Source organism: Serinus canaria, chromosome 12 (genome assembly GCF_022539315.1).
Source record: "Serinus canaria isolate serCan28SL12 chromosome 12, serCan2020, whole genome shotgun sequence".
In the NCBI taxonomy this organism is placed as follows: Eukaryota; Metazoa; Chordata; class Aves; order Passeriformes; family Fringillidae; genus Serinus; species Serinus canaria.
The window spans coordinates 14,149,148-14,170,600 of record NC_066326.1 but is presented as its reverse complement, the minus strand read 5'-3'; the positions used below and the strand labels follow the sequence as shown (position 1 = coordinate 14,170,600).

Sequence of the window (21,453 nt, the reverse complement as noted above, 5' to 3'; positions counted from 1 at the left end):
GACTCCTCAAATGAGTCAAGAGCTAGGACTCAGTTAACATGCACATCTGTCACTGGGTTTCTGGCTAGCTCAGGTATCTCTGCTTTGTGTAAAACATGCTCCTGGGTTGGTGGCTGTCATTGGTGAACAAGGACAAGCATTTGCTCAGGACTCGCTGTAGGAGAACAACCTGCTTGAGTCCTTTCACCCTGAGTCGACAAGACATACTGGGAATTGACAGAAGATAATGTTTTAATTTGATGTAACTCCACAGGCTTCTTTTTCCTTTAGGGCAGAAAATGAATGTTTCCAGATTGAACTGTCCAAAAATTATGGCATGGCCGAATGGCGAGAGGATGTGAGGAAGATCATGATGAAAGCAGGCCTTCAAAGTCTACCCAAGACCTTCCTCTTTGTAGACACACAGGTACAGGACTATTAGCATGGTGGATTCCATCTCAGAAAGAGTCAGAAACACATCTCTAAGCTCACTAGAGATGTGAGCTTAAAGGTATTCCCCTACAGGGTACTAAGAAACTTGACAAAACCAGACACAACTTGTATTTTTTCATCATCGTTTTATAAAATAGCCCCAGGGAAACTAGAGGTGGTGCATTAATTGCTAGAGGGTCTGTAGAGCTGTGTGTGAGTGGGTGGATTCTCTCTTGCTCAAGGAAGCTTCTTTCAGCTCCATCCAATGGTTTGGTAGGCACATAGATTGCAGCTCTCTGAAACTAACCACTACTGACCACTGATATTAGTAGTCCTAGGTAAAATGATTCTTTCCCTTTTCAAAAAGAGAGTAGATTTAGGACCTTACACCTGCTGGTTCCACAGGATAATGCTGGCTGTAAACTGTAACTTGCTAATGAGTAGGCCAATTTCCACTTCTGGAATCACAGTTATGTTCCCCATAGGCTTTTTTACTGCCTTCATTATCATAGGAACCATTCCCTTGTGGCAGAGCCCTAAGCAGTGAGATGAGCATCAGTCAAATGCTACTTGTTCTTGCAGCCTTTTTCCTGCAGTGAGAAGCATATGTGGGAGCAAAGGGGCCCAGGAGGATGCATTTATCAAGGAGATGGTTGCTGTGTATTTCTGATGTAGCAAAGGTGGAGAGGTGAATGTAGCACTGGAGGGAGATCGTCCCACAGCCTGTGACACATCCCTACAATTACTCTGTCTCCCACATTGATAAGCTTTATTCTAATAATGAAGTGTTCTGTGCTGGAGGAACAAAGACCTGGAGGTACCAAGGTGTCTGGGGTCTGGCTGCAGAGGCAGGGAAAAAGAGCCTGAGCTCAATTTGTCTATAAGGAGACAGGGGATGGGCAGAAGGATGTTTGTTCTCAAACACACCTTCCCACCCCTGAAATGGCTGAAACACGGCTGTTTAATTGGAAGTGCTGGACAAGAGCCAAATCATCACAAAAATTGTTTCTTATAACTGAGGCTGAGGGCTGTATTTATGCAGAAATTATCTCCATGGCACGTGAGACATGAATGTTTTCTGACTTAAGAAACAGCCTTTTTTTTTTTTTTACCTTCTACATAGATTAAAAGTGAATCCTTCCTCGAAGATATCAACAACTTGCTCAACTCTGGTGACATTCCCAACATTTACAATCCTGAGGAGCAAGACCAGATCATGACAGCTATGAAGCCCATTGTTCGAGATCTGGGCCAGCAGCCCACCAAAGCCAATTTGATGGCTGCATACGTAGCGCGGGTTCGCAGCAATATCCACATGGTCCTGTGCATGAGGTACACTTCAGGCCTACACCTCCATGCTTTTCATGCTAATTATTCCCTCCTTATCCTTTGCCTTTCATCACTGTGTAATGGGGTCTTTATTTCCAAGCCTCAGCCTTTGGAGAAGGAGGAATAGGAGTATGGTTTGCATAACACCTTCCTCTAGGACTAGAATTTTATTTTTTTTTACACTTTGCTGGTCTCAAGATGAAGTTTGAATTTTTAAAGAGTATGATTATGTGTGACTCAGATGAAACAAAAGGTGCCTCCTCCTCTTGGCACCATTGAATTTGGGCCTCAGTCGCACCATCTTTACTCATTAATCCAGTGCATAGTCCATAACCAACTTGCTCCCTTGCAGGAGGGATACCAGAAGGTACAGGGCATTCTCAGTGAAAGAACAAGTAGAAAAATCAGGGCCATGGATATGGTTTGTTGGTGGGATCTCTGCACACACCTGCTTGAAATAAACTTCAGAACACATCTATTTTTTTTATCCCTTAAATTTGTCCCTAGAGAGGCACCCATAAAACATCACCCTACTACCATCTTAATACTTCCAGAATATCCCAAGCCAAGGAATGAGCTCAGACATACACCTTTGGGCACACGGCTCACTGCCTGAGCTGTCATTCCTCTTTTCCCTCCTTCCCTGGGTGTACTGTTGTCCCTCTTGCTCCACAAAGTATCAGGGTGGTTCTGTGGAGGGAAGGATATTTTGTCCTGTATGTAGAGCCAGCTGTAACGCATCTTCTCTGCACGCCTTGCCCTCAGCCCAATCGGAGAAGTGTTCCGTGCACGCTTGAGGCAGTTCCCCTCTCTGGTGAACTGCTGTACCATTGACTGGTTCAATGAGTGGCCTGCTGAAGCCCTGCAGAGCGTAGCCTCCTCCTTCCTGAATGAGCTCCCACTCCTTGGCAGCAGCAATGAGGACACCAGTGGGATGGTATGTGCCACACACGAAAGTACTCTGCTCCCCCGTGTTCAGTGTGCTGTGCCTCTGCATACACCAAGACAACGGGTACAGGGCTCACCTTCAGAATTGTCCTAGCCTGCAGCAGAAGTGTTCCATGGCAGGATCATTCAAATGCAGAGCTGCATAGCTTTTGTATGTCTTGAAATGGGCTTGGCCCTTTGTCAGCCCTCTGTGGCACTAAAGCCCCCCCACACACATAAGCTCTGCTGTGGCTGTATGGTTTGGTTCTTCATAAGCCCCTTTTGTTCTCTCTGGGCATCACATAGATTTCCCTTTCACATGCTCAGTAGTGAATGTTTCTTTCCTTTCTCCTTGTAGATTCAAGTATGTGTAGCAATCCACCAGAGCGTGGCAAAGAAGTGCCAGTTGTTCCTAGCAGAACTGGGCAGACACAATTATATCACTCCCAAAAGCTACCTTGAGTTCCTCAGCATCTTCAGTTCCCTCATTGGAAAGAAGCAACAGGAACTGAAGACAGCCAAGAACAGGATGCAAAGTGGCCTAGACAAGGTTTGTCCCTCATACCTAGGAAAGTTTTGGGGCCACCCTCTGAGCAGTGCATTTACAGCTGCAGAGATGCAGTGAGATGTCCTACACCTGTCCTGTGTAACAGGAAGAAATTCAGGCTAAAGCAAGGGAGGACTATGCCTTCTGCCAGGGCAAGGCTTTCTGAAGGTCTGAGTCTGTAACAGCTCTAAAGAATAATGATCCCCAGTCTTTGGGGACCACAGACCTCTGTGTAGCTCAGCTCTCAGGATGTTCCTTATTAACCTTGTAATTGAAAGCCCTCCAACAGAAACATTGTCCTGCTGCCTCACTGCCACGAGCTTATGAAGTAATGCCTAACATGTGCAGGCAGCATTAGGCACTACTGGTAATTAGCATACCAGTGTCAGATTGTTGCTTAAGCAGGACCCAGGGCAAGACCTGTGCTTTGCACAGCCCAACGCCTGGCAGGGAGCACCCTCCAGAGCAGCACAGCCCTGTCCTAGGGCTTTCCATGGCTGCTGCCCCTGCTCTGAAGTCTGCTTTGCTCCCACAGCTCCTGCGAACAGCAGAGGATGTAGCGAAGATGCAGGAGGAGCTGGAGTCCTCCCGCCCTCTCCTGGCACAGGCAGCCAAGGACACCGAGGCAACCATCGATCAGATAAAGGTACTGCTGCAGGCAGCCCTGCACTGACTCTGGTCAGACTGGGCACAGGCTGGAGAGGCCTGGCAGGGATTCTGCAAAATTCTGCTTGATCAGAAGTAAAAACACCTCAGATTGGCATGGCAGATATTTGTTCAGAGCTGCAGGGACAGCACCAACTGCCTCCTGCTGGGGTCCTGCTCTGCTGCTGGTGAGCACCAGTTGTTGCAGAAGCAATGGCTCCTGTGCTCCTGTCTGAAAGCACCACCCAGGGTCGGTCAACTGAGCTCCCAGGCACTTGCTCCCAAGCACAGTCTAGCAACACTACCACAATCCTGAGGTGGCCTGAGCAGCTCTAAGCCAGGCTCGTTGTTGAACAGGATCACTCCTCCATATCCCATCCCCAGGGAGCTGCCCCAGCTGCAACCTGCCCCCCAGCCTTCAAGGACTATCACACAGTCACTCATGCCACTTCAGAAGAGGGAACTGTTTGTACTGGATGTCACTCACTGCCTTCTCTCCTTGTGTTCCTCCCTGCCTGTCTCCTACTGTGGGATGGCCACACTGGGACAGGGAACAGTGTGGCCATAATACAGCTCTGCATGCAGAGTGGAAAAAGTCTGCTATATTCCACATTATGCCTCCTGGTAGTCTTTTAACCCTTGGGGTATGCAGAAGTGGCAGTTTTAGAAACAACCCCCTCAGCAGATCTTCCTATTCCTCCATCTCCCTATATATTTGTAACTCTATGCATCCTCTACTTGTGCCAATGGGAAAATGGGCAAAGCAGATAATTCCTGCAAGACTAACATCATTTCAGGCATAGCCAGAGCTGGAGCTTGTGGATGGTTTATACAGGCTGACAAAAACCTTCTCCCAGTATGATGCAGGAAGGGCATTCCCTGCAGCAGTTAGGTCCCTGAGGTCTGCTGGAAGAAGACACACAAGCTGCCAGGACAGCTGTGATACTTTCCTTGCAGTGCCAAGCCAAGCTCTACCACCAGCATGCTCCTGAGGCTGTCTCTGTTGCAGGTGGACACAGCTGTGGCTGAAAAGACAAGAATTGCTGTGCAGGCTGAGGAGGCAAAGGCCAATGAGAAAGCTCAGAAAGCCCAAGCCATTGCAGATGATGCTCAGAAGGACTTGGCTGAAGCCCTCCCAGCCCTGGATGCTGCTCTTGCCAGCCTGAAGAACCTCAACAGAAATGATGTTACAGAGGTAACTGTGTCAAGGGAGAAGGTGGCAGAGCTGGGTCTGGTCAAGGACAGCATCTCCTTTGCAGCAATTCCCTTTCAATAGTCTTGCAATATCCCCAGCCTTTCCCTCCATCTGTCCATCCATCCATCTCCCTGGGCTCACCCTGAGCAGCTCCTCACCCTCTCTCCTATTGAAGGGCAGAAAGACAGTAAGTGACCCCTGGGTGTTTCCAGCATGTCCTGGAGAGGCTGTGGAGGAGGGCTCACCCCCACATGCCTGTCCACAGGGGTAGGCAGCAGCTACCACCAAGCAACCCCAAGTACTGACTGTGCAACACAGGGACAGAGCTGGCAGCACCCTGAACCTGCAGGCTCTTTGAAAAGGGGTCCACCACAGGCAGAGAAGAGGCAGCAGGCTGAATTCAAGGAATACTGGCTTGAAATAGGCAAGTGGGAGAAAGAAGGGTGATTCTGAACCTGCAAGCATCACAACCAAGACAGCACACTCAATAAGTACAGATTTCACCACACAGGGACAGGCTTATTGCTCTGCAGTTGTGAGTAACAGACCTTTTTATTCTCCCAAAAACACACAAAACCCCTTTCCTCAGAAAGTGGGGAAAGACACAGACAGTGTTGGTTCACTTGCCCCCAGCACCCGTCCTTTTGTAGAGCTGGCACAAGAAGGGTCTTGTCTGGCCAAGGCTTCCAAAGCCACAGGATGCATCAATTTCTTACACGTCATCTAAACCAGCCCCCAGAAACTCTGTATTTAAAGATTAAGCTCCTAGTTTCTTTTAAATCCAGCTGCCAGGTCATGACCTAAGTAACCTGTCACCAGAGCAGAGACCACCAGAATTCTTTCCCAGTCCAGAATTAGGGACCCAGCCCAGCAAAAAGAGGACACCACTACTGTAGCAGGGAGCAAGGATCCCTTTGACCTACTCCCTTCCATAGGGCAGCTCCCTTGGAGGTCTCTTGGAGGAAGCTGTTGCCTGCTTCTCCAGCTCCTCCACCTCCTGTCTCAGCCTGTCCTCATTGCAGTAAAAATGCACATAAAGGCTGCGCTCTGCCTGCAGGGTGGGGTTCTCCAGAGACCTGCGCTTCACCTCCAAGTCACTCAGGAGGTCTGTCAGCTTTTCATAGAGGTCATCCTGCATGATGATCAATTGCTGGATCAGCTCAGAGATCTCCTAAGGAAGAGCCCAAACTCATGTGAGCATGGAGAAATAAGGGGATTTTCCTAATGCCTGTGGAACAGCTCAACCCCCCAGAAACAAACTTCCCACCCAGGTCTGGCCTCCAAACTCTCCCCCAGTCCAAGGAGCAGAGGTGGCTTACTGGGACACCTTGGCTAAGGCACCCCAATCTCAACGCTGAACAGCACATGTGAGACACAATGAGAATCACCTTTGTCCCATAGCCAGACACTGCCTCACTGGAGGGTTTTGGGACAAGGCAAGGATCAGGCCAAGCTCCCCTCCCTTTGAGGGACCTGAGAGGCAGCCAGGTGACCCCCCTGCACCCAGGGAGGATGGCAGGAGGTCCCCAGTGCTGACCTGCTGCCACACAGCAAGGCCCAGGGGAGGGGGAGTGCTGCCTTACCGGTGAGGAGAGCTGCAGCTGGTTGGAGCTGCTGTACAGTTGGTGATAGAGCATTTCCATGGAGGACTCCAGGGCAGACACCTGGGGCATAGGAGCTTCCAGCTGGGCTTCCAGTGCCCTCTTGTCCTGAACCAGCTGGAAGCACTTGGCTGCCAAGGCCGCATAGCTGCGGAAGGGCTGCTGCTTCTTCGGGTCCTTCCCCACCACCATGTCCCAGAGCCTGTGAGAGAGGACAGCCAGCCAGAGCTGTGAGTACAGCACCAGTACTGAGCAAAAACAGGGCTCTGAGGTTATTGTGCACTATAAGACTGGGATACAAGCTGATGTGTGTCAGCAGTGAGAAGACAGCCACTCCTGGTGAGCATCCCATGTCACTCTGGGAAGAGCTCCATAAAGGAGCGGGCTGGCTCAAGAGCCAGTGTGTGATATCTTTTTGGCAGACACCAGCACCAGCTACTCCAAAACTGTGTGGGAAAGACTGAGAAGACCCAGTCAATGCAAGACACTTAGTCAGAGAAAGGTCTTGCTCTAAGCAGCTTGTGATTTCTTGTGGCCCAGTACCCTTCTCCATGGCTGAGGACTTGCCTCTACACTCTCTACCTTAATAATCTAGAAAAAACTTCTGTTCTCTGTACTCATTGCATTCTCCAATACTTTGTTTCATCAGTCCAAGCCAGCCAGAAAGAAGCAGATCTGGGGAATTTCACACCACCATGGAGTCACAGTGGCTCTGCACTGGCAGAAGAGCACTGCTGGTCTATCTGGTAGCTTGGGTCTGCTGCCTGTCTCGGCCATTCCCATGCCACTGTCCCCTCACCTAGCTTGTTCTTCAAGCTCAGAGCCCCCAGGCCCTTACCGTACAGCAGTGAGGTCTTTGGGGTCTATCCATGTGGGTGGATGACCCTTCTGGGAGGGGCTGGCACCTCTGAAGTAGATCTGCTGCTTCTGCAGCCTGGTCTGGGATTCCCTCGTGATGGTTTCGATCTTCTCCAGCCAAGCAGCCTTGTGTTCCAGCTCCTTTCTCTCCCATTTCAGCTGGAGCTCCAGCAGGTCCAGGCGGCTGTGCTGGCTCAACAGCCACGCAGCCGCCTCCTCCTGCCTCCTGGCAGTGTCCTGGAGCCGGGCAACTTGCAGGCTGAAGTGCCTGTGCAGGACAGGCAGGCAAAGGCGGCGTGCCTCTGCCTGCAGCAGGGGCGGCAGCCGCTGTGCCAGCGTGTGCGCGATGTCTGAGCGCAGGGCGCGAAGCTGCCTCTGCAGCTCTGCAGCCTGGCTCTGCAGCTCAGCCTCCACAGCCTGCTGGGCAGGGGACACAAACAAACAGCCTGGTGGCACCGCGCTGCCTGCCCCTGCCACCCCCTCCCAGCTTGTCAGCTGGGCTCCAGTGGTTAGCAGGAGGCACAGGCAGACCCTGCCACAGAGGATGGTGGAGGAATGGGGGCACTGGCCTACCTGGTTATCCTCAAGAGCTTCCAGAGTCCTCTGGGCCCACTCCAGCGCGGCACGGGCTCCTTCCACTTTTGCTGCTGTGACTATAACCTCCCTCCGGGCACAGATATGAGCTGTCTCTATTTGGCCCAGCTCCTTCCAGAAGCTGTCTTGGTCCTCCAGCAGCTCATCTTCATCAGTCCCAAGATTTTTTGGCATTGATGTTTTCTTGGTGTCCCTTCTCTCTGTGACTTCCTGGCTGTCATCTCTCTCCTCACTCTCCATGCTCAACATGTCTTTCTCATTCCCTCCCTCTGTTAGGAGCTCTGCCTTTGAGCCTTGAACCAGTTTTCCCCAGTTTGCTGGTGCCCCCCCACAAAGTGTTTTTGTGCATTCTTGATAAGGAGCTCCTCTTCTTTCTTCTGGCATTTCACAGTAAGAGCCCATTTGTGTCTCAGCCTCCAGCCCTTCTTTCAGGCTGCTCTCTCCTTGTGCACTTGCTTCCCAAACATCTGGAGCCTGAACACTCTCTGGTAGGACCTGCTGGATGAAGGTCTCAAATGCATCAGTGGCCTGTTGCTCTTGCTCCAGGTAAGGAGCAAGATCCATCTGGCACAGCAGCGTTGGCAGCTGGCTCATCCCTATGTTCCCAGGAGACTCTGACACCTGCTTTGCAGCCTTGCTGACCTGGCTCAAGACAGCTCTGGTTTTGAAGATCTTTGCTTTCAAGTCCATATGAGCCATCCTCAACTCCTGCTTCACCACTTTCTCCTCTTCCTCCAAATACTTCTGCTCCTGCTGCAGCTTGTTTGTCAAAGCCAACAGCTTCCTGTACCTCCAAAGCTGGCAGTCACGGCGGTGCTTCAGCTCCTGAAGCTCCTGCTGCAGGGCCTCTTGAGAGGGCCCCTCAACCACTCTTGAGCTTGGGAGCTGCAGGTCCTGGCAGCACAGCTGCAGGGCCTCCTCCAAGGCATCACTTTCCAAGATGGGTTTACCTGCAGCCAGCAGGGCCTCATAGGCGTCCACCTCAGCTGGGCTCAGCACGTTCTCCTCACCCACTGTGCTGCAGAACCACTCGAGGAACTGCTTTGTCTCAGGGCAGTCAAAGAGCCACTCAAAGTCCTTCTCACAGAGGGTGTCTGCATGGGGGTAGATCAGCCTCAGCTTTGCCATAAAGTCTGCTGCTCTGTTGACAGTGTCCAGTGGGAAGGCCTGGGAATACCTCCAGCTGAACATGGCAAGGATGGTCAGCACTAGAAGGGAAAGAGCAGCAGGGAGTCATCCTCAGGGGTCCTGACACCCACAGTCATCTCAAGGCTGCTGCAGCAGCACTGCTAGGTGCCTGCTTGAGGGGTGACTCAAGCAGTCCCTCCACGAGTACTGAAGACCAGCTCATTGCTGTGATGGGGTACAAGACAAATGGGAGCCCACAGAACAAGGGAGAAAGCCTGCCTATGTCCCATTTCCATAGAGCCTTCTCCCAAAGGCCATACAGATTTATCTCCTTTGCCAAGACATATTCAGCCATAGGGACACACCTATTAGAGTAGCAGAGCAGGCTTTTGCAGCCTATGTTTAGTTTGCTCCATGCCCTTTCTAATAACCAGCTTTCCCTTCAAATACCTCTGTCCTTCCTGCCTGTGTATTGTATCCTTGAAGTGTCCTGCCTCTGGTCCCAGTCTCCTCTGGCCCAGCTGAGGGAGGGATGAGCACCCCATCTCCCAGAGAATCAGGTTAACCCCATTTTCCATTTGGGCTTTTCAGGTACGAGCCCTGCAGCGGCCTCCCCCTGGTGTGAAGATTGTGATTGAAGCTGTCTGCATTATGCATGGAAAAAAGCCCAAAAAGGTGGCAGGAGAAAAGATAGGCACGAAGGTGGATGATTACTGGGAGCCAGGCAGGGCCCTTCTCCAGGACCCAGTGCAGTTCTTGAACAGCCTGTATGATTATGATAAGGTAAGCAGTGGCAGAAGGAAGCTGTGACTGGGATCAGGTACTGCCTCACAGACATCTTCTCACAGCAGTAACAAACTGAGCTCCTTGTGGGCAGCACCCTTCAGCATCACCAAGGATGAGGGTTGTATTTGGCCTGGAAGCCCTCATGTGAGTTGGGTGCACTTCATTGCCTTGGGCAATGCGACCCAGACACACAAGTCTTCACATTCTGTCCCCCTGCTCTTTTGTGGGAAGGAGCAAGATAGAAGTGGTATGGGAAGGGATTTACCCAATCCCACAGTTGTGTCTCCCAGACCTCAACATGCAGTGATTTGATTTCTCTTGCTCCAGTTTGATGCCTTGACCATCCTGTCAGGTCCTGGGGTGCTGCTGCCTCTTGGGGAAACCCTTAGGAGATCAGTGATGAGCATGCTAGAGATCTGACTGAGGAGAGTCTCCTTCTCTCCCACTGTTCCTTGCAGGACAACATTCCAGACAGCGTGATCAAGGCCATCCAGCCCTACATTGACAATGATGAGTTCCAGCCAGCTGCCATTGCCAAGGTCTCCAAAGCCTGCACCTCCATCTGCCAGTGGGTGCGTGCCATGCACAAGTACCACTTTGTGGCCAAGGTCGTGGAACCCAAGCGGGTAAGAAACTGTGTGACCCAGCTGCCTTTGGTGTTCAGGAACACAGTACTGGCAGCTCCCTTCTGCAGGAGAAGCTGGGAATCACTACATTCTGCAGGTTAGGACATAATGCCTTTGTCACCCAGGGATTGGATTGGCTGAGATATTGCGATATCAGTAGCTAGCACTTATCAGCAAGAGCTTTTATGGGAAACTAACTCTCGCTTCAAGATCTCTGGCTTTTGGGGGAAGAGCCTGACCTCATTCCCACTGTTTCCTTGGGCATCTCCCCAGAAAGCCTTGCGGGAGGCAGAGGAGGACCTGCGTGCCACCCAGCTGGTCCTTGATGAAGCTAAGCAACGCCTGAAGGAGGTTGAAGATGGCATTGCTGCGCTGCAAGACAAGTACGAGACCTGCAAAGCCAATAAGGAGGAGTTGGAGAGGAAGTGTGAGCAGTGTCTGGAGAGATTGGCCCGTGCTGATGTGGTAAGGGACAGAGCTAGCCTCTACCTGCTTATATGAGGCAACTCAATTTCAGATCAAGCAGCACAGTAGTGAAAACATCCATGTGCCTGCAGCTCATGACAATCCTAGGCTAAAGCTACCTGCCCTGATCTCAGCAGCTCAACGGGACTGGAAAGCTAAGCTAGCCAGGCACTGATGTAAAAAGCTGCTGTCCTCCTGTGCACAGCTTCCTCAGCTAACAATAGGGCTGCAGGACATCTGAGAGCAGCCCAGTAATCCCAGGATTGAGTGCTTAAAGCCAAACAGAATTCAGAAGATGTCAGGGCCACCCCAGCCTCTGGTCGCCAAAGTCACCTGCCACATTGCCCAGAGAGCAGCAGGTCCAGGACACAAGGTTAGACCTCACAGCACCTCTCACATGTGCAACTTATCCCACAGCTCATCAACAGCTTGGCTGATGAGAAGGTGCGCTGGCAGGACACTGTGGAGAGCCTGGATGACAAAATCAACAACAGCTCTGGGGATGTGCTGGTTGCAGCTGGCTTTGTGGCCTACCTGGGCCCTTTCACAGTAAGTGTGCAGTGGTCAGCATGCAGTTTGCAGCTCTGCTGTCCTGGCCAGGGAGAAAGAATAGGACACAAGGGTGCAAGATCCCTCCAGGATCTCTGTCCACTTGTGCAAAAGGCTGCACAGGACCTATTTGAATGGGAACAAGAGGGTTTAGGTACTCACAACAGACTAGCTGCAACTTAAAGAAAGGCTGTGATGGTGTTTCTCATGGCAGGGAGACTACCGTGCAGCACTGTCCAGAGAGTGGATGGAGGAGCTGGCCAAAAACGACATTCCCCACAGCGAGGATGCAAGCCTCATCAACACCCTTGGAGACCCCGTGGAAATCCGCTCATGGCAGGCAAGTATCAAAAAAAACCCCCCAAACCAAACAATACTTGAGGAAGACGGGGCCTCAGGTAAAGTCCAAAGCTGTCAGCTTGGCACTCACCAGGATTCCCTGGACCAAAGGACAGGCCCCCACACCAAGCAGCTGGATAATGGCCACACTGCAGAACTGAAATTGCTGCCAGACCTGGGCAGCAGCAAAAATGCCATCCTGCCTTGCCCTGTAAGGCTTGTCCTTTACCAGTGCCAGGCCCAGAGCCCAGCTCTGGCCACAGCCTGCCCAAGCCAAGTACCTTCACCACCATCCCCTGTCCACCCACTGGGAGCAGTCAGGGGCCAGGGCAGCAAGGGCTTCTCTCTGGTCACCTATGTGCACTACCAGGTGTCCCAACAACTTTTTCTACCCTGTTAGATTGCTGGTTTACCCAACGATGCCCTGTCTGTGGAGAACGGGGTAATAACTCGATTCTCCCTGCGCTGGAATCACTACATAGACCCACAAGGTCAAGCAAACAAGTGGATCAAGAATCTGGTAAGAGCTGTGGGGAGGAAAGCCAGATCTTCCAGGACAAAGGAAACAGCTTTCTGTCAGGAGCAACCTCAGGCTTTGGGCTCTAGAGTCCAAAGCCCCGTGCTATGCCAGCAAACCCAACCAGCACCAGACAGTCTCCACATCCATATTCATCCCAGGTGGATTTCCCTTCTCAGGGAAAGCAGCACAGGGCAGGAAGAGCCCTCATATAAGCAAGCAAATCCCATTCCCACTCTGATGGGTGTGTCCACTAACATTCTGGGAGGCTTCACCTCACAAAACAACATCAGCATCTCCCATAATGGTTTTTTAGCACAGAGGGATTAGGGTGGCATTACCTCGCTGCTGAGTATATTCCCTACTGCCAAAGTGCTGAAAACACTAACCAGCACCTCTTCTGCCCTTTTGAAGGATCAGGCAGGAGGCTGAGGCAGCTGCTCCTGCTTTGCTCCCTGAGAGCTTTTCCCACCCACCTGCTCTCACTTTGTAGGCTCTGCCCTGAATTAGCAGTGTGGGGCTCCAGAGGGATATGGCTCTGTGAAGATTGTCCCTTTTCCCCCCACCCCTTTCTGCTGTCTCATTTAGTTGTCTCTAGTGCCTGCTGATAAACTGCCAAAATAGCCAAAGTCTAGCTGAGCAAGAAAAGCTATTATTTCTGCTGCCTCAGGGAGCTAAATCAGGCCAGTGAGAGGTGTACTGTGCACCAAAGCCGGATGTTAAGGTGTCAGAACACCACAGAAACCCTGCCCTCCCCTGCTGCCTTTCAGGAGAGGGAAAACAGCCTGGAGGTGGCCAAGCTGAATGACCGGGACTTCCTCTCCACTCTGGAGAACACCATTAGCTTTGGGAAGCCCTTCCTGCTGGAGAATGTGGGCGAGGAGCTGGATCCGGTCCTTGAGCCTGTCCTGCTGAAAGAGGTCTGGTGTCTCCCCTTGGCAAGGGGGGCAGGGGGTGCCTGGCTGAGCTGTAAGGAGCCAGCTGGCCAGGGTGGGGTGGGGCGTGCTCGTAGGTCTCTGTGGGCAGGCAGAACTCCCATGGATGAGTCCCATGCCTTGGCCAGGGCTCCAACACCCTGACAGCCTCCTGCACACACTGGTGCTCTGCCAGCAGGCATCTCTGCCTGGGAGGCAGGGCCATGAAATACAGCTGTTGTCTTCACATTCATGCCTTTAGTTCCACAGGGAAGCTTGGAACTCCTCTGTCCTGAGAGCCTTCTGACTCTCCTGACTGCAGAGCAGGATGCCTTCCCTCACAAGAGGGAGCCATCCCAGCCTTCCTGTATTTGTCCTTCTCTGGTACAGACCTTCAAACAGCAAGGCAGCACCGTGCTGAAGCTGGGGGATACAGTGATCCCCTACCATGACGACTTCAAGATGTACATCACCACCAAGCTGCCCAACCCTCACTACAGCCCTGAGGTCTCCACAAAGCTCACCCTCATCAACTTCACCCTCTCACCCAGGTACCTGCTTTTACCCCATTAGTTGCCCATGCTGCTCAGCCTCATTCTGCAGTCCTCAGACCCTCAGGCATGTTCCCCCCTCACCTGCCACCCTCACTTCCATGGCTTTTGTTGTAGTGGCTTGGAGGACCAGCTGTTGGGAGAAGTGGTGGCTGCAGAGCGGCCTGACTTAGAAGAAGATAGAAACCAGCTAATTGTTAGCAATGCCCAGATGCGTCAGGAGCTAAAGGTGATAGAAGACCAGATCCTCTATCGGCTGAGCACTTCTGAAGGAAACCCTGTAGATGACTTGGAGCTCATCAAAGTGTTGGAGGCATCCAAGCTGAAGGCAGGAGAGATCCAGGTCAGAAGTGAAAAGTGGTGCTGTCCCCCCTGCAGCTGTGCATCCCCTGCCAGCACTCCACTAACCATGACATCGCTTCTGTCCTCCAGGCCAAGGTGATGGTGGCAGAGCAGACGGAGAAGGACATCAACATCACCCGCATGCAGTATGTGCCTGTGGCTGTCCGCTCGCAGATCCTCTACTTCTGTGTCTCAGACCTGTCCAACGTGGACCCCATGTACCAGTATTCACTCGAGTGGTTCCTCAACATCTTCCTCTTGGGGATCCGTAACTCTGAGAAAGCAGGTGCCTGCCCAGAACAGCCCCCTCCCCTCCCCTCTCCCCTCCCCTCCCCTCCCCTCCCCTCCCCTCCCCTCCCCTCCCCTCCCCTCCCCTCCCCTCCCTCAGCCCACATCTGCACCTGGTCTGTGTGTGAGAGCAGCATCTGTCCTTCCCGGGCAGGGTGTGGGTGTGCCTCTGTGACCAGGAGCCCAGAGGTGACGTGGAGGGCACCTTCCACATCCCCCATGGTACCTGCCATCCTTGTCTGGTTGTTGCCTTTTTTCCAGACGAGCTGACGGAGCGGGTGAAGAACATCAACAACTACATCACCTTCAGTCTGTACTGCAACGTGTGCCGCAGCCTCTTCGAGAAGCACAAGCTCATGTTTGCCTTCCTGGTCAGTGCCCGGATCCTGATGAATGAGGGCAAGATTGATATGGTGAGCAAGTCACCTCAGTCCTTGAGGGTATCCCATCAGGGCAGCCCAGGCACAGCCTGTTCAGGTCCTAGAACTGTGTGCTAGGTGGGAAAGGAGCCTTGTTCCCTGGGGTTAGCAACAGGCTTGGCAGCCTGCTGGACAAACACTGGGCCTCTGTCTTTATTCAACTTTCCAGCTGTTCTCTGTGTCTACGTGCAGAGCTGCCTGAATCGCCTGCAGCTTTTGCAGTTTGCTGCCTGACTGCTGCAAAGGTTAATGAGTTCAGAGGGAGCAAGCAGGGGTTAGCAGAGAGTAGCAGCTGAGCAGTCACTATGTTGATATCACCCAGACCCTCCAGCTCAGCTACTCCTTGACACACACACCTGGCAGGAGAGCCAAAAGGATACTATGGGATTTTAATTGGATGTGGCACCCTGTGCCATGGGCTCAGGTGGGTAGGCTATTATCCATGACCAAATCCTATCCTGTCTTCAGGATGAGTGGCGGTACCTGCTGTCAGGAGGGGCCATAAAGGAGATGAAGGACAACCCAGCTCCAGCCTGGCTGAATGAGAGAGCGTGGGGCGACATCCTGGCCTTGAGCAGCTTGAAGAATTTCTCTGGCTTTGACAACGATTTTGCAAACAGCCTTGAAGGGTTCAGGACCATTTTTGACAGCCAGAGCCCTCACAGGCAAGTGTCCCCTGCTTTGTCAGCTTAGGTCTACTGCACATGACATCCCTGGGAGAGCAAGAGGAGCTGATACAGCCACAGTGCCAGCTCTGCTCCCAGTGCAGTGCCATGCAAGGGAAAGGATGAGGCACTGCCTTGCCTCCTCACGGCTGACCATTGCCCAAGGCAGAGCCTTATCCCAATGCCTTATCCCAGCAGTATTTGCTGTTTTCCCAGTGGAAGCACTTCTGGCTTGTCTGCTGATGGTTTCAGAGCTACAGACAACAACCTCAGCCAAGGGACTGGAAGGTCCTTGTCCCTTATGAAGCCCCAATGGCTGCTGCAGGCAACTTGGGTACTTCTTGAGGAGTGTGGGATCTGGCACATCCCCCCAAAATGCACCTAATTGCTTTGCAGAGAGCCTTTGCCTGGGAAGTGGGAAGATGAGCTTGACGCCTTCCAGAAGCTGCTGGTCCTGCGGTGTCTGCGTGGAGACAAGGTCACCAACGCCATGCAGGACTTTGTGGTGCAGAACCTGGACCAGCGCTTCATCGAGCCGCAGGTAACCAGCCAAGAGCAGGTGCTGGTGGGGACAGGAATGGAGCAGGAGGCCTCAGGCTTGTGATAGATGGGCCACCAATTGCAGTGAGGTGGCCCTCTACAGCCACAGTGTTCCTCCCACAGCTGGGGAAATACCTCTGTCTCGGATGAGGGATAGCCTTTCTGATGCCCGCCAGTTAAACCACACTAGGAGGGGGCAGATACTGCAGGTGTACAAGGGAACAGTTTGAATGACAAATGGGAAAGTGGTTCATGGCCTGACCAATGCAGCCAGAGGAGAGCTGTATGTGGTTCTCGCTGATCATGTTCCTGGTCTTGGCACCCAAGAGGACACTGGAGCCTTGGAGGAGAGCTGGAGGCCAGGAAGGTTGAGGAGGTGCTGAGGTGTGTTCCACTACAGCCTCTCCACTCTAACCAGCTCTCTCTTGCAGACCACTGACCTCTCAGTCGTGTTTAAGGAGTCCACTGCCACTACCCCCCTGGTGTTCGTGCTGTCCCCAGGCACTGACCCCGCTGCTGACCTTTACAAGTTTGCTGAAGAAATGAAGTTCACACAAAAGCTCTCTGCCATTTCTCTGGGCCAAGGACAGGTAAGCTGTCAGTGCATACCTGGAACAGCAGTGTCCTGGCGCTTGTATCAACCTCACCAAGCTCCAACTAGGTCGAACACTAGCAGCACTATGAAAATACCCTCATGCCCCAGGGCCCTTACTCACCAACCTTCTGCTTCCACCCCCTTGGGGTGGGAGCTGCAGCAGCTTGCACTACAGTGCTTTCTAACTTCCCAAATCCATCTGCAGTCCTTCTATTCCCTCCACCCTCCCTCACAGGCTTGCAAAAGCTGTAAAAAAATGTTGCTGTGCCATCAAACAGCAAAGATCCAGCTGAGCTGTGGGGACAAAGCCAGGCCATAGCTCTGGACAGAGGTCCTTCCAGCCAGCTCCAGGGAGCTGCCTTCCTGTCCTGCTCAGCAGAGCACAGCGTGCCACAGGAAGGGTCTCTGAGCTCTCCCCTTCTGCCTCTGCAGGGCCCCCGTGCTGAAGCCATGTTGCACAGTGCTATGGAGCAGGGCAACTGGGTCTTCTTCCAGAACTGCCACCTGGCCCCCAGCTGGATGCCTTCACTGGAGAGACTCATTGAGGCCATTGACCCCAGCAAGGTGAGATGTTTAACTGAGCAGGTGCCCACTCTGAGGATAGCAGGCAGGAGGCTGGGGCCTGGGAGGAGCCCAGCTCTAGTTCAGACCCATCTATCTGGCTCCTTATAGAGCCAGAGGGTCAGTGCAGGAGCAGCTGCAGGGGCTGTGCCTGCACCCCCTGAGCACTTGCTGCCTTCTGGACCTCCAGGTGCATCCAGACTTTCGCCTGTGGCTCACCAGTCTACCAAGCAACCACTTCCCTGTGTCCATTCTCCAGAATGGCTCCAAGATGACCATTGAGCCCCCCCGTGGGGTCAAGGCCAACCTGCTCAAGTCCTACATTAGTTTCAGTGATGACTTCTTGAATTCTTGCTCCAAGGTAAGACACAGATTGTGTTTTGGCTTGCTGTCCCCATTCTGTGCCTGCTCCAATGTATGCTTTCCACCTGGAAAGCTCCTCTCCAAGCATAGATCTTCCTCCCCATTAGAGAATCCATGTGCTAAAGGAGGTGTTTATCATAAACTCACACCTGTGAAGAGACACTTGGAAGTTTTGAGAAACTGAAGCAACAGTATTTTGGAGGCCTGGCATAAGGCACTTGCAGCTCTCTTTAAGCAAGGAATGAGCCATGGCCTTCCCCAGCACAGCACCAGTGACTGAGGTTTCCCCCTCTTCAAGCTCCAGTTGGCACTCCTGAATTGGCACATTTGCTCTGCCAGGTCCCAGCAGGACCCAACCCACTCCAAGGATGTCTCCTCCCAAGCTGAGCAACTCTCTCCATTTCCCACAGGTCACAGAGTTTAAATCCTTGTTGCTGTCACTTTGCTTCTTCCACGGAAACATGCTGGAGAGGAGAAAGTTTGGGCCTCTGGGGTTCAATATCCCCTATGAGTTCACAGACGGAGACCTCCGCATCTGCATCAGTCAGCTGCAAATGTTCTTGAACGAATATGCAGAAATTCCCTACAAGGTGAGAACTGCCCCTCCTGCGAGGGAACAGGCTCATGATGCAGACATGGATCAGAACCATGGGGGTCTCTTGCAGGTTCTGAAATACACAGCTGGGGAGATCAACTACGGTGGCCGCGTGACCGACGACTGGGACCGGCGCTGCATCATGAGCATTTTGGAAGATTTCTACAAACCTGAGGTTTTAAGTCCTGACTTTGCCTATTCTGAATCAGGTATCTACAAGCAGATCAGTACCTCTTCTGACCTCAATGTAAGTACTCAAATCACAAATTGCAGCTCATAGATCCATTGTCTCAGTGCAAAGGGGATCTCTCCTCTCTGAAACCCACTGCATTTTCAGGTCCGTGGGGGAATATAAGTTTGTAAGAACCTAGGGATTTTCAGCTGGTCTTGGTCTCAGAGTCTTTGTGGATTCCTCTCCAGGGCTACCTCCAATATGTCAAGGGCCTGCCTCTCAACGACAGCCCAGAGCTCTTTGGTTTACATGACAATGCCGACATCACCTTCGCTCAGAACGAGACCTTTGCACTGCTGGGGGCCATTGCACAGCTGCAGCCCAAAACCATCTCACTGGGAGGCCGCAGCAGGGAAGAGGTGGGTGCCCCAGTCCTGACAGTGCTCTGGCAGCCAGTGCCCAGTCTGGGCAGTGAGCACAAGCACCAGCTCTCAGCAGGTGCCACCCTGCCTGCTGGGTGCCAGTGATGGCACTGCCATGCCGGCATTAGCTCTCCCCCTTCTCAGCAGCCATGGGGCTGGATTAGAAGGATTCTGCCACTTGCTGCTTTCCTTCCAGATTGTGGAGGAGACCTCCAAGGACATCCTGGCAAAGCTGCCTGACCCCATGAATGTGCAGGAAGTGATTGAGAAATACCCGCTGCTCTATGAAGAATCCATGAACACAGTGCTGGTGCAGGAGGTGATCAGGTAAAACTCCTGTGGGATCACGTCCTAGGGAACAGCAGAGATGTGCAAGTCCCTGCTGCCACCCACCTTTGGGGAACCTCAGTACTGAGCACAACCGTGGGGTTGGAAGTCACACTAACAACTGTGTTGTCCCAGCCAGGACCTTTGGCTGATTCTGTCTCATCTCTAACAGTCAGCACTTTAGGGCTGGGGGAGCAGCTGTGAGACCCCGTTGAAGAGGACTGGGGCTGAGAGTTACAGGGAGGAGCTTCACTTGTGTATAAAGATCCACACCCCCTCTGGGCAGGCAATGGGTGATAAACTGCTGCACAGAGTCACTCTGCTCCCTCTGCCCTTTCTCTGTAGGTACAACAAGCTCCTGGAGGAAGTTGCCTTAAGTCTGAAGGATTTGCTGAAAGCTCTCAAGGGCCTGGTTGTGATGTCCTCTCGGCTGGAGCTGATGGCCAGCAGTTTGTACAACAACACTGTTCCTGAAATATGGAATGCCAAGGTATGTGCCCCAGCCAGCCCAGCTGCGGCCAGAGCTCACCCAAACCAGAGTGGGCTGTCTCCCATGGAGCTGGCTCTTGGTCCCCTGGCATGGAGGTGTCTCCTGCTTAGTGCAGCTCCCAGTTGTTCCCAGCTCCCGGGCTCTGGGCAGCTCTCAGCAGCTGAGGCACAAGGTCTAGGCTGTCCTTGACTGCATTCAGCACCTCCCTCTGTGGTGCCCCACAGGCCTATCCATCCTTGAAGCCGTTGGCATCGTGGGTGAACGACTTGGTGCAGCGGATTGAATTCTTGCAGAACTGGATCAGCCATGGGATCCCCTCTGTCTTCTGGATCAGTGGATTCTTCTTCCCCCAAGCCTTCCTCACCGGGACACTGCAGAACTTTGCCAGGAAGTCTGTCATCTCCATTGACACTATCTCATTTAGCTTCCAGGTCAGTAAATCCAGTGGAGAGTCTGAATTTATTTGGAATCTCCTGTTAGAAAGTCACAAAGGCCCTGACCTGCCCAAGAGGTGAAGCCACCAGGCTACCCAGCTGCCTATGGCTCCATCATCCTCTTTGTGCTTGGATACACCCACCCACATTGCCAGACACTTCCCCAAGGCTGGCAGAGTCTTCTGCTTCCAGACCTGCCCACATCCCCCTCCACCAGCTCTGTCCCAGGCCGCCCCTCTGAGAGCTGTGGCACGCTCTTTTTTGGCAGCACTGGCTTAATTAAGAGCTGCTTAAGAGGCTTCTTGGGGCTGAGCCGCCAGGGACAGGCCTTGAGCGAGGGCCCGGTGGCCCCTCCCCATGGCAGGTCATGAAGGAGTCAGTGAAGGAGCTGACAGAGCAGCCCAAAGTGGGCTGCTACATCCACGGCTTGTTCCTGGAGGGCGCCCGCTGGGACGCCGCTGCGGGTAAGCTGGAGGAGTCACGCCCCAAGGAGCTCTACACGGACATGGCTGTCATCTGGCTGCTGCCTGTCGCCAACCGCAAGCCTCCAGAATCCGGCTCCTACCTGTGCCCCATCTATAAGACTCTGACTCGCGCAGGTAGGTGCCCCAAAGGCAGACTTCCAGAAGCAGGGGAGCTGCAGAAGCAGCTAGGAGGGGCAGCCCGGGAGGGGCAGTAGGGAGTTCCTCCTGCTATACATGGGCATGGGGAAGGCGCTGTTGGCAGTGGCCAGCCAGGGAGAAAAGATCTCTCCTGCTGTGGTTGAGGAGATGGAGCAGCCAGGCACCCTGGCTCTGCAGCAGTGGCCATGGGCAGGCTCCGCTCAAGCCCGCAAGCCTGCTTCCCCCAGCCCTGCTCAGCCAGTCACCTGGCTTAGGGTAGGGACAAGGGCTCCTGGATGGGGTCAGTGTGCAGCAGCACCACCCTCTCACCCTTGCTTCCCCCATTACAGGCACGTTGTCAACAACGGGCCACTCCACCAACTACGTGATTGCTGTGGAGATCCCTACAGACAAGCCAGAGAAGCACTGGATCAAACGGGGCACGGCCTTGATCTGTGCTCTGGACTTTTAGCCAGAAAATGCAGTGAGCCAGCCCAGGAGCCCACTGCAGCTGAGGGCCTGAGCCGGGCTGCTGCCCCACTCTCCTCCTGGCCCTCCTTCTGTTGAGGTGAGTCCTGCCCTTCCCCTGTTGAGGTGTGTCAATAAATGGAGCATGATATTGTTGCACTCCCCACAATTACTTCAAATCTCTACAC

General features: G+C 53.0%; 1 protein-coding gene across 1 annotated transcript in view; it reads left to right on the top strand.

Moving 5' to 3' along the window:
• DNAH1 (dynein axonemal heavy chain 1) overlaps window positions 1-21,397 on the top strand; it is a 67,608-nt gene extending 46,211 nt beyond the window's left edge. Inside the window, exons 49-78 of the mRNA XM_050979492.1 lie at window positions 271-406; window positions 1,535-1,743; window positions 2,506-2,677; window positions 3,026-3,217; window positions 3,750-3,860; window positions 4,869-5,054; window positions 9,827-10,018; window positions 10,480-10,647; window positions 10,921-11,112; window positions 11,530-11,661; window positions 11,876-12,001; window positions 12,401-12,520; window positions 13,288-13,437; window positions 13,822-13,982; window positions 14,100-14,325; window positions 14,415-14,610; window positions 14,874-15,025; window positions 15,500-15,700; window positions 16,097-16,237; window positions 16,668-16,826; window positions 17,264-17,395; window positions 17,583-17,753; window positions 18,166-18,345; window positions 18,421-18,597; window positions 18,771-18,941; window positions 19,141-19,271; window positions 19,617-19,761; window positions 19,986-20,192; window positions 20,560-20,794; window positions 21,148-21,397. Coding sequence (XP_050835449.1) covers window positions 271-406; window positions 1,535-1,743; window positions 2,506-2,677; window positions 3,026-3,217; window positions 3,750-3,860; window positions 4,869-5,054; window positions 9,827-10,018; window positions 10,480-10,647; window positions 10,921-11,112; window positions 11,530-11,661; window positions 11,876-12,001; window positions 12,401-12,520; window positions 13,288-13,437; window positions 13,822-13,982; window positions 14,100-14,325; window positions 14,415-14,610; window positions 14,874-15,025; window positions 15,500-15,700; window positions 16,097-16,237; window positions 16,668-16,826; window positions 17,264-17,395; window positions 17,583-17,753; window positions 18,166-18,345; window positions 18,421-18,597; window positions 18,771-18,941; window positions 19,141-19,271; window positions 19,617-19,761; window positions 19,986-20,192; window positions 20,560-20,794; window positions 21,148-21,269 — 4,993 coding nt within the window. The 3' untranslated portion in view covers window positions 21,270-21,397. The remainder of the gene's footprint in view (window positions 1-270; window positions 407-1,534; window positions 1,744-2,505; window positions 2,678-3,025; window positions 3,218-3,749; window positions 3,861-4,868; window positions 5,055-9,826; window positions 10,019-10,479; window positions 10,648-10,920; window positions 11,113-11,529; window positions 11,662-11,875; window positions 12,002-12,400; window positions 12,521-13,287; window positions 13,438-13,821; window positions 13,983-14,099; window positions 14,326-14,414; window positions 14,611-14,873; window positions 15,026-15,499; window positions 15,701-16,096; window positions 16,238-16,667; window positions 16,827-17,263; window positions 17,396-17,582; window positions 17,754-18,165; window positions 18,346-18,420; window positions 18,598-18,770; window positions 18,942-19,140; window positions 19,272-19,616; window positions 19,762-19,985; window positions 20,193-20,559; window positions 20,795-21,147) is intronic.
• Window positions 21,398-21,453: the final 56 nt, after the last annotated feature.